The sequence below is a fragment of the Alosa sapidissima genome, chromosome 8 (assembly GCF_018492685.1).
Source record: "Alosa sapidissima isolate fAloSap1 chromosome 8, fAloSap1.pri, whole genome shotgun sequence".
Taxonomy (NCBI): domain Eukaryota; kingdom Metazoa; phylum Chordata; class Actinopteri; order Clupeiformes; family Clupeidae; genus Alosa; species Alosa sapidissima.
In genome coordinates this window covers 27,831,530-27,844,029 of record NC_055964.1, presented here as the reverse complement: position 1 = coordinate 27,844,029, position 12,500 = coordinate 27,831,530, and the positions used below count along the sequence as shown (strand labels likewise).

Sequence of the window (12,500 nt, the reverse complement as noted above, 5' to 3'; positions counted from 1 at the left end):
CAACGACGCCTCTTACACACACACACACACACACACACACACTAGCCCTATATATCCTCTCCCCTGTGCCATACGTCATGTGCGAGGTAGGACTAGATGGGCCCCTAAATCACATGCATCTGTTCGTTAGTTGACCAGTCCCTCACTGCCAGTTGATGTATTGCATTGAGGTGACATAAGACTGTTGGGTTTTTAGCACCCTCTATTGCAGTGTTTCTCAAAGTGTGGTCCGCAAGCTATCCCAAGTGGTCCGCAAGCAGACGTGGTAAAATATAATATAGATGAGTTGTTTGCAATATTGAACCAACTTAAATCGCCCTGCAGAAAGTCATTCGTTTCTGACAGCGCTACTCGACCAGGGTTCGACCAAGGGAAAACAGGTTCTGGGAGGGTGTTTGGCTCGGGGTCATGGTGCAAAGGACCCTAGGGTGAAATTACTCCGAACCATCGCTTTAAGTGGTCCTTGGTCTGAAAAAGTTTGAGACACACTGCTTTATTGATGTCCAGTGCTGGATTACACAATACTACACATGATCACTAGCCTAGAAATCTAGACGCACCCTAGTGGCAGCAAATTACATTTTCTGCCAGGGCTAGTCTAGCAACTCTCCGTTGGTTTGTGAGCTGGAAAAAGTAAACTTTAATCAAGCCAATCAAATCGTGTATAGAGACGTTAGGTGGGCTTAACATAATGATTGATGGCAGAGTTGCAACAGTTTGGCTTGAATTCCCTGCTACTTGAAAACAAACAAGATGGATGTTGCTGTTGGCGAACAGTGTGACACTAGTTAAGCTTTTTTTTTTTAAGTTGGCAAAAGTTTGAACTAGCCAACTAGCTCCGCTGGTGGGAAAGCGCACTGTGACTCATAGCGATGACCCGATTGTCCTGCCCCTCGGTCTGAGCACTGCGAACGGTGAGTGCCCAGACCCTACATTTTAATGTAGGTCTGGCTCGTCAGGCTATATCATCACTGCATCCTCACTCACAACTTTGTATAGTTTGGAGAGGACTGTAAATGATTTCAACCTGTAGTCTTATTGCAAAAGATGTATTACATGTATTTGAAAATGTAGGATACCTTTCCCAACAGCCTAGTAATGAAACCTTTCACCAGTAGGTTATACTGGCAATGTGAAAGAGCTTTGTTTTATCCAAATAAGGATGGGGCTTGAGTTAACCATAGCAACTGAGTGCTTGCTTTTTTTCCATTTCTCATAAAAATGTCGATAGTGTCATAACCTGATCCCATTGCAGGTGCTAGCCAGACCTCCACTGTTCTAGAACAGAGGCTTGCACTCAAGGAAGGCCACAGTATTGAACACATTCATTTGATCCTCCAAGCCTTAAACAACTTCTTTGCTGACTTTGACACTTCTCTAAGTATTTGCAACAATACACCTCTTCCTGTCTGGCAGCCATTTTGGATCATGTCCATTTGGATAAGTGGTTCAGAGCTGGAAAAAAATAAATGATAAAAACAAACTGGTGGGTCATAGTCTCCTGGGAGCATCCATGCAAACAGGGCATACATCTTAAAGATCTGAATCTAAAGACTTGGACAGGATTGATGAGAGTACACTAACCGTTACTCCACAGTGGAATGAATAACTACTGTGTTACTGTCACAGCCTCAATGGAGAGCTCAACAGCCAATGTGACCTTAGGCCAGAAGGGTTATGGCAGATGTCAGTGAGTGTTCAGTTTCATCCTCCTCTCTACTCTCTTTAGAGTAGATCATTGTTACAGTACACTACATTACAGCATCAAAAGCAACACATTACATTTATCTAAGACTTTATGGAGGCACCTAAAGCACTTTACAGTGGGGGGCGGGTGTGTGGGGCAGGGGGGGCACCATTACCACACACCCCATTAGCATTCAGTCATTCTCATTGGTCATTTTAGTCAATTTTAATTATTAAAACTGGTGCTCAGCCAGAAAGGGGAATATTTGTGTCGGTGTTATAGACAGAACTGGAAAAAGCACTTTCTCTCACGTCCTACACAGTACATGTCGTGGGCTGTTTCTGTAGTCCTCTGCTTGTGTCTTTTACGGGTTTTTAAGCACTTAACCCGTTAGATGTGTGATTTGACTATAATGAAACTATTCACTCCTTAACCATGTTAATCACGTCCTTGACAACGATCGGATTCATCCATCGCTGCAATAGCACACATCGCTCCCGAATGTTTACTCTGCAGGGAGGGAGGGTAGGGAAGGCAAATCTATGGCATTGTCAAGAGCACTAAAGGGAGAAGTGCCATTTGTTTTGACTGCTGGACTTCCAACATAATCTCTCTCCAGCGTTGTGAACTCCCCCTCTATCTAATCTCAGATTTGTATTTAGTGGTATGGTCGATATCCACTGGACATCGAGGTCCGCAGACGCACCTACTGTTGGCAAACATACCCAGTCTATCTCGTCAGTCTAGTCTAGGTTCTTTTGAAAGTGTCTTTTCTGCTCATTAGGATGAGTGTCCGCATCTGCTCACTCTAATTTATGTTTTGTGAGTAGGCCTACTTCAAAGTGTTCTCAGCAGTACTGATGAATAGATTTTTTGCTCCTCTGTGTTAAATTGAAAAGTATATCACAGGAATGCGTAAAAGAAACCGGATGCTTTGTCGAGTGTTTACAGAAGTCTGGATGTCAATAGCCCTCCTCTCTTTCTCTCTCTCTCTCCTTCTCTCTCTCTCAATTTCAATTAACGTGAGCTTTTATTGCATGACAGATGTTTTTTTTTTTTTTACATAGACAATGCTTGTAGTAAAATATACAAATAGATACACATTCAAGATTAACAATCAGAATCTCAACTATTTTAATCCCTCTCTCTCTCTCTCTCTCTCTCTCTCTTTCTCTCTCTTTCTCTTTCTCTTTCTTTCTCTTTCTTTCTTTCTGTCTGTCTGTCTCTGTAACCTCTCTCACTCATACACAAACACACACTCACTATCTGTCCTCTCTCTCTTTCCCCTCTCTCTCTCTCTCTCCTTCCCCCTCTCTCTCTCTCTCTCTCTCTCTCTCTCTCTTTCTGTGCAATCACAGGGCTGTATTTCAGAGACTGGGTGTGATCTTGCTCCCGCGTGGTGCAATCACAGAGCAGGATGCTGAGACGGACAGCCTCTACTCGTCCCTCATGAGCGCTGTGAGTGATTCCCTCTCTCCTCGGGGACAGTAGTAACATGATGACTGACTGACTGGCCACATTGCTTCCTGCTGTATTCTGTCTGCATAATCATAGCAGCTCCTCACGCTGAAACAGACGCTCTAAATGTGAAATGAAACTAAAAATATCTACACATAATACTGAATGAGCTGTTGCTAGAACTGATTGGCTTATTGAAAACGGGGAAAAAAAGAGATGTTATGACTGTCCCTGTGTATAGTGTCTATCTACCCAGGGAGGCCCTATTTAATCACCCCAGCTAGATTGGGGGATCAGCTTATTAGGTGACTAAGAGCCCGTGTCGCCAGGATCTGTCTGTCAGGAGACAGCCTATTATGGCCTATTAGAGACAGGGCGACCTCAGTCCTGTGTGCAGGATGGAGTTTTCAGTCCGTATATAACCGGACTAACACGCTCAACACCTTAGTTCTCAACTGGGTGCTTAATCCTGCTGAATGTCAAAAAAAAAAACTTTAGGAATAAAGGATAACACTCAGTTTCTCAATAAATCACTGACTCCTCCAACAGCCTGGACTGCTCCCACTTACAGTACCATGTCGTGTGTGTGTGTGTGTGTGTTTGTGCCTCACATCACACACGTTGCAGTCTGTGCTTTAAGAACAACAGGCACAAAAGGCAGGTCTTGTCTGCAGATTCCTGTAGTTAGAGGTCTCTGCCTGCCCTCAGTCATGCTAGGTTTAAATGGAGAAAACACTTGTGAGATTGATTAGGGCTGAGTGAATCAATAGATCTCTGAGCAGTGATCTCTGAACACATGCATGCCATATGAAAGCAGTGTAGGAGAGCAGCCGATATGGCCTGAATATCACATGAGAGGAGGTGTGAATTAAACCGTCGAGGCAGTGTTTCGCTCAATATGCAAATTTCCAGTTGTATTGACCACTAGTATGAGGCACATTCATGCTCTCATTAGTAGGAATGGATGGTGCTGTGGCGTCAAGCATCATTAATTGTGAATGGTGGTATATGATGATTCTGACAAGGTATAGAAAGTAGAAATACTGTGTTTACTGTAAGGTGATACAGACATGCCTTTTCAGACATCTCACTGCTCTCTCTGTGTGTGTGTGTGTGTTGGATGTATTGCACTTATGCATGTGCTTGTGTCTGTGGTGATATGTACTTAAAAGTAGGATTGTTGGTGGTTCTGTGTTTGAGGATATGTGTGTTTGATGTGTGTGCGTGTGCGTGTGTGTGTGTGTGCGTGTGTGTGTGTGTGTGTGTGTATTGATGTGTGGTTGAAAGTGAGCGTTTGTGTGCGCACATTCAGTGTGGTTAAATCCCCCAATCCTCCTCGTTCAGGTCGAAAGTGCCTGAAAGCCTGGCGTGACTGACCGTTTAGCTGGTGCAGATTTGCCATTTTAAGCAAAATCCCCAAAAAGAGAAATCTACGCAGACACCACCTGACAGAAGAGTGGCCTCTAGTCTACATACAAGCCTCTCATCTCTCCTTCTCACTCTCCACACTCACACACACACACACACACACTCACACACCCCACACTCTCACACACACACACACACACACACACACACATTCACATACCAAACACACACACACACACGTACCACATACCTCACTCTCTCTCTTTCCCTCTCTCTATCTCTCCCTCCTTTCATTTATTATTTTTCACTGCATCTTTCTTTTTTGCTCTCTTATTTCGTTCATTCTTTATTTCTCTCTGTCTTTATTTTACTTTTATCTTTTTTCACTCTCCCTCTTTCTTCTCTTTTCTCCCTTGTGCTCTCTCTTTCTCTCTAACTAACTAACTAATGACGGACTAGCCCTACACTTTGTACATCCCACCAGCGATGCCTGCCTGATGGATAGATAGGTAAGAGTGGGTGTATCTGGAAAGTAATTTGACGCAGTCGAGTGCTTTCCAATGAGATTCGGTATTCTTCAGTGAATTAAGCAAATTCACCCACGTTAAGTGAAAGTCTCTTTTGTCTCTGTGGAGTTAAGTTTATTTGACTGTGACATGGTCAGTGGAGGCTTTATCGGTCTGAATAGGTGTGTGTGTGTGTGTGTCTGTGTGTGTGTCTGTGTGTGTGTGTGTGTGTGTGTGTGTGTGTGTTGTGGAGGTAGGGGGCGTTGTAGGTGAGGTATTGTTTGCATGCTAATGGCTTCGGGGAAGCGAAAAGAGTGAGAGAGAGAGTGTGTGTGTGTGTGTGTGTGTGAGATGTGGAGGAGGAGAGGAAAATGGATTGAGAAAGAAAAGTAGAGATGTCAGTCTGAAAAATGATGGCCATGAATCAGCGAAGAGGCATGTGTAGGGAGAGGGAAAAGAAGATTTCAGCTTATCACCTGCCACAAGATGTCCTGGCAGAGAACTGTGTGTGTGTGTGTGTGTGTGTGTGTGTGTGTGTGTGTGTGTGTGTGTGTGTGTGTGTGTGTGTGTGTGTGTGTGTGTGTGAATATGTCTCATACATCAATGTGCTCTGTGTGCTCTTTCATGCGTGTGCCAGTGTGTGTGTGTGTGTAGGTGTCCCATGCATTGCGAATGTGTGAACATGTGTTTGGGTGTGTGTGTGTGTGTTAGTAAGTGTGTGTGTGTGTGTGTTAGTAAGTGTGTGTGTGTGTGTGTGCGTGTGTGTATGAGTGAGTGAGAGACAGAGAGAGGATGAGAGGTTCCAAGCTGTCTGTTGTCCTTATTTGGCTGCTTTGCCCCAACCTATAAAATGTTACTCTTAAGCTTACAAGTATGCTGCAGGTTTGTTGTGCTCAGCCAAGCGTTGCCTTCCCCAGAGTTTTCACAACATTCACCGTCGACCAGAAACAGATTAGGACATGAGCAGCCATTAACCTGAATCAAGCGGTCAGATTACCTTGTAGTGTAAGCCCCATGGAAATGTAGGCTTTTCAGACCTTAGCGGGCCTTGCTGAAAAGTCTCACTCTTAGCGGATATAGCAAGGAAGATCAGGCACCAGCTTTTCATTTGTGGTTAACCTCCAGTGACACTTTCCTTCCCAGCGTCCCAGGCTTTATCTAAGTAACGTTTGATAAGATGCGGGCCGGGTGAAGCAGTGGTATATGATACCACCTGACAATCGGTCGGCCTGGTTGTTTCCGTTCCTGTATCTGTCTGTGTCTTTTTCGATTAAAACCGGCTGCCACTTTTGTGCCCTCAAGCAAAACACCGGGGTTGCTCCGGGGAGACTGGCCCTTGTAATAATTGCCACATAATAATTGCCCTTTGTAATAGCCCAGCTACCTTCATGAGGATGATGCTGTCTTTTGTGCTACCTCAATGATGTGCTTGTATTTGCCAAGTCTGAGGCTGAGAGTTTGTAACGCTTGCGCATGGTGTTTGACCAGTTGAAGGAGCACAACCTGAAGCTGTCTCCTGCTGTCTCCTGCTGTGTTGTGTTTCTTAGGAGATCGTTAAAATGTTTAAGTAATATAATTTCTCAGGAGGGTGTTGCAAGCGATCCAGATAAGGTTTAGGCTATGGTGAATGTTTCGCAGTCAGTCCTGATGGATGCTGATGGCGTCACACCGTCAGCGAGTAAGATCCGCTCCTTTCTTGGCATGGTGGTTTACTACCTAGCCTAGAAATCTAGACGCACCCTGTAATAACTGAAACATGTAATAATTGACACATGTACTAATTGACACATGTAATAATGGACGAATGTAACAACTGACACGTGTAATAATTGACACATGTAATAACTGACATATGTAATGACTGACATATGTAATAACTGACACATGCAATAACTGACACATGTAAGTCGCTTTGGATAAAAGTGTCAGCCAAATGAATAAAATAGAATAAAACACACTTAAAAATGGCCTGCAATGCTGACCTCAGGTGTGGCGTTGTTTTCACTGCGTGCCAAACACCACCACGTCCTTCTTGCCCCCACCCCAGTCATTTCCTACTCTTAACACGTAGGCTGCACACTGCAAAAAACTGCTTATCTAATAAAATCTAACCAAGATTATTAGTCTTATATCAAGATAAAAATAACTAGTTTGTTTTGTTTTCAGTATAAAGAGACTTACCTAGTGCTTTCTCGTGAAATCATTTGACTTAATTTAGGAAAAGTTTGACTTATTTTAAGACATCTCATCCTGAAAACAAGCAAATTTTTCTGCCAGTGCGTTAAGCAAATTTGTCCTAAAAACAAGCAAATTTGTCTGCCAGTGCATTAAGTAAATTTGTCTTGATAAGACTCCTTAAAATAAGTCAAAGTCTTCTTAAATTAAGTCAAAATGATCTTACGGGAGAGCACTAGGTAAGTCTTTTCATACTAAAAACAATACCAAATAGATTTTTTGATCTTATTACAAGATTAATAACACTTCTTTAGATTTCATCTTTTGCAGTGCATCAGGTGTACAACTGAAACGCTCTGTTAGCAGAGCGTGAAAATCATTTTAGAAGACTGGTCTTCTAAAAGTGAGAGAGTATTTGTCATTGTCTGATGTAGCCACTTCCATTGATTATAATGGAAACTAATTGTTGCACAAGCAGAGCACACCAGTTACGTGCCTGCTGGAGCCTGCCTGTAAGCTTAAGCCCCCTTTGTTGATCCTTCGCCAAACTGGCAGTGCTTAGATGCCGCTCAGCGTAGTGTTTCGAGACCAGGCTACGGAGGAGCGCCCGAGGGATGCCGCCAGAGACTTTCTAATGTGGAGACACAGCACTCAAAAAATCCTCCATAGAAATGCATGGGGCTAGTTTGTCACGCCAATATGGCCGTTGTCTACACATATCCCACCGGCAAAACGTCAACATGTGAATACCTTGAGCCAATCATGTGGTGTTATGTGAATACATTGAGCCAATCATATGGTGTGTTGTGAAGACATCGTGCCAATCATGTGTTGTGATCTCGCCGCTGGAGCAAGATTGGTGTCATGAAGCCTTGCGCACACGCATTTCTGCCGAAATGGATGCCCAACAACGAGTGCCCAAAAAGCGTTGTGAAATGGCCGCCGAGTGGAGGGATTTGCCTAAAAGGACTTTGATGCCGCTCAGCGAAGTGTTTCCAGACCAGGTAGACTGGCAGCACCCGAGTGTCCAATGGTCTCACCTCCGTTTCGCATTACAGTACATTTACATGTATTGATTTAGAAGCCAAGTTCATACACAGTAACGGTTCCAAACCTGGAGACTTGAGTAGTGTTGTGCTATGACACACTATCTATAAGTTTGCATTTTTATCAGCATGTCAAATTTAATTAAATCCAGTTTGCATTTTTATCAGCATGTCAAATTGAATTGAATCCAGTTTTATTTGTATGTCTCCTCGGGACGGAACCCTTAGGCGGGGATCACATCAGCCAGCGGCAGCGGAAAACTTAACGCAACGCTCAGACCATAATACGTTTTATCTCGTTACTAAGCAACACAAACGGTTTGTCAATTGAATACGCTCGCGTTGCGCTTTGAAAGTTGAACCAAGTTCAACGCTCAGCTTGTTCAACGCTAGTGTTACGCCAGCATTGCCACCGTTCCGCTGCAGAACCATAGAGAACAATAGGAAACCTGCCGCTTGCCGCTGGCTAATGTGATCCCTGCCTTAGGCCTGGTGTTGTTAGTACTGTGCTATACTAGTGCCCTCTCAGCACTTTGGTCAACTGCCATTATTGCCATATTAATGAGTTGACGTTAACATTGACTACAAGAACTCCTTCAAGTTGTAGTAGTTGGTACGTGGAGCCTGTTGTTGTTAGTACTGTTTTAGGAAGGTCTGTGTGACCGAAACGTTGTGTGAAGTATAATAAAGTATTTGCATGCTTAAAGGACAGTGTGCGGGATTGCTTCAACACGCAGTGCTGTTTTAGTAGAAGTGTACTAGCCTGCTAGTCACTCTAGTAAGTAAGTTCTAGTTTTTTTTTTTCTAGGTTTTTCTCGTAGGAAGTTATTAGTGCTGTTCAAGAACAGAATGCTTCAGCCTGTCGACATAAAGTACAGTTCTCTTTACAAAGGAACCACAGAAACTTTTGTGCTCTCTTTTCAGCACACTCGTGAGTGCTTTTCATCAGACTCTGAATGTGCTTTGCTTTGCAGAAATGCACTCACCCGTGTTAAAGGATGTTCTTTATTCTCTACCCCCCCCCCGTCCAGATGAACAAGGGTTTTATGCATTAAGATGAACAAGTTGATTTTATGCATTGCGTCAACCTTGCATTATTCACTCTTTCTGTTCTCTCCCCTTTTGCTCATTCTCTGTCTTCCTCTAACAAATCTCATTACTTGGTTGCTGAGTTTGAATTCGATAAGAATCAAGGTTTTGCCCTCTCTCTGTTTGTGTGTGTGTGTGTGTGTGTGTGTGTGTGTGTGTGTGTGGGCGGGGGGGGGGGGGGGGGGTATTAAAACCACTCAGAACTGGCTTGTGGACTCTTCCTTTTACACTCTACTCGGTATTCTGCCCTTAGAGTGTGTGTGTGTGTGTGTGTGTGTGTGTGTGTGTGTGTAAATATGCGTTTTTGTTGACTTCTTGAGGTGATCGTTATCACCATGAACACTGAAGCTATTCTCGCTTGCATCATGATTTCTCTGACTTTTCTCTCCTGTTGCTTCCTCCCGTGCTTTTCTCTAGCACGTACACACCTCCAGACACACACACTCTCTCTCTATCTTTCTCTCTCTTTCCCTCTTTCACACACACACACTCACACTCACACTCACACTCTCTCTCACACTCACACTCTCTCTCACACTCACACTCACTCTCTCTCTCTCTCTCACACACAAACACACACACACACCAGGGCAGCATAGCAAGCGACCTCCCAAGCCAGTGTTGGTTGTTTTTCCCATTGATCTCCTTCTCTGGGCACCCTGCAGAGGATGGGCCCCCCAGTCTGACTGCCTCCTCCCCAGGCTTCCTCCCCTTAAGAGGGCGTCTCCTGTTACTGTCAGCAGGCTGTGCCCTTGCTACTTGCTCCTGGATGTTTTGGGCTTTGGGTTGGGAGAGGGGCATAGGCGGTGTTCATTGTTTTGTCCGTGTGTATAAATAAACAACATCGGATTTAATTGAATCTTTCATCCAGACACAGCACCTTTTGTTCTCTGCACAAATGGCGGCCCTCCTCATTCATTCACTGACTAACTTTCTCGCTCTGACTGATGGCTTACCATTTACACTCGCACACACACGCACACACACACTCACACACTCTCTCACACACACACACTTACACACTCACACACTTACACCACACACACACACACACACACACTCTCTCACACCACACTCACACCACACACACACTCACACACACACTCACTCACACACTTACACCACACACACACACACACTCTCCCCCGTAATTTTTTTAAAATTATGACTGCTAAACACACCATTTTAACACAATTATTTAGGACAAAAATACCAACAGAAAAAGCAACGCCAGTCTTCTGTTGACTCATTTGACGTGAACATTGCCTACCTGCAATAAGCTATCACTTCACTGCTTGACACTACCCCACATGGAGAAATATTGCACGTTAACAATGGAGAGAACCTGTCAGAAATTATTTATTGTGCGAATGGGTTAGCGTACCATAGCTTTTGGTGAACGGAGGTGCAGATCATCCCCCTAATTCATTCCTGTTCACAACAAGTCGTGACTTATGCCCAATAAACTTGTAACTACAACAGCCTAATTTCGAGTAGCCTAGTTGAGACCCATGTCTGTATCACTGGGTTATTAATGCATGATAGGCCTACACTATAATATCTATTTTGTAAGGAAAAGGAACTATACACTCATTCAAAATAAACTTTTGAAGCCTACCTCAAAAAAGCATTTTCGCAATTGTAATTGTGTTGCATATAGTAGCTTAACTTGTGTCAATTCAAAAACACACACTGTTATATCCATTTTTTGGATTAGACTAGCCAGTCTTTGCACACATTTAATGAGCGCTCACACCACTGCCCACTAATGTTATGCCTCTTTATTTGAAGTAAGAGAAGGAAAGTGCCGCACACTCTGAGTAAATGAAAAAAAAAAAACGTTTAATAGGCGATAACGTTTCGAAACCCCATCGGATTGAGGACGTCATCAGATAGGTCGAGGTGAGGACGTCATCAGATCGGTCGGCCCCAGAATAGATCTGGCCATAGTCTGTAATAATAATAATAAAGATGCAATTTGTTCAAAAATTCATAAAAAGACATTACAGTTTCCGTCCTTAAAGAGAACATCATAAATAACATCTTTATCACATCTAAAAAACATTAATGTTAGCATAGTTAGCATGCCTCTTTATTTGATAACACTAAATTAAGAAATATTTCCTAATCTGAAAAATGTTTATTTTTCTCTCAGTCCGCAGTTCTATAATACCATTCAGTTGTGCGGAAAGTTATCCATGTACCAGCAATCTCCTCGTTGAGGAGGCCCTAACCCTGCAGATCATAGACAGAGGTCTCTCTACTCGAAAAATGACTAATTGAAAATGACCGCACCCCCACTTCCAACGTCACTGTACACACACACACACACACACACACACACTGACTTTATACACTTACTCATACACTCACTCACCCAGCCTGTCAATCAGACTTAGTACTTCATTTGATCACTCAATTACATTTTCATTTTGTTTCTAGTCTTTCACTCGCCTTTCTCTCACTCACTTTATCATGCACTCTCCCTCTCTCTCTCATGCACACACACTTACACACAGTCATCTCCTACTCACTCAATCATCTCTCTCTCTCTCTCTCTCTCTCTCCATCTCTCTCTCTGCCCCCCCCCCATTCACAGGGTCCTCAGCCCTTGGCAAATACATCTCCTAAACTTCACCCAGAGTCTCTCCAGCCAAAACACGCTCTTAGTTATGCATGCTCACTTCCTCTCGCATTATCAGTCACACACACACACACACATTCCAACACTCCTCTTGGTCACATACAAATTCATAAGAATCTGTCTTTAGTATCTCTCATCCACACATATTGAGAAAAAGCACACCAACACCTCTGTGTCTCACATCTAGACAAGTAGACACATACTTGTCAACACTCCTTCTCATCTCTTGCTCTTACATGCACTTACTCATGCGTGCCTGTGAATCACTCACTCACACACTCACACACTCACACACTCACACACACACACACACACACACACACACACACACACACACACACACACACACACACACACACACACAGAACGACAGACATTTACACTCTCTCTCTCACACACACACACACACAGACACACAGACTTCCTTTGGCTCTGCTCCCCCCTGCTCTCTCATCTCACAGCTGCTGCCACTGCTGCCTTTTGCTTATTTATTTATTTATTTGTTTGTTTGTTTGTTTGTTTGTTTG

At 43.6% G+C, this 12,500-nt stretch overlaps 1 protein-coding gene across 2 annotated transcripts in view; it reads left to right on the top strand.

Annotated features, from left to right (window-relative positions):
- Positions 1–12,500, top strand: part of gpat2 (glycerol-3-phosphate acyltransferase 2, mitochondrial) — a 74,573-nt gene that overhangs the window by 27,362 nt on the left and 34,711 nt on the right. For both annotated transcript variants that reach the window (XM_042099983.1, XM_042099981.1), the window contains exon 9: positions 3,046–3,145. In XM_042099983.1, the coding sequence (XP_041955917.1) occupies positions 3,046–3,145 (100 nt within the window). The remainder of the gene's footprint in view (positions 1–3,045; positions 3,146–12,500) is intronic.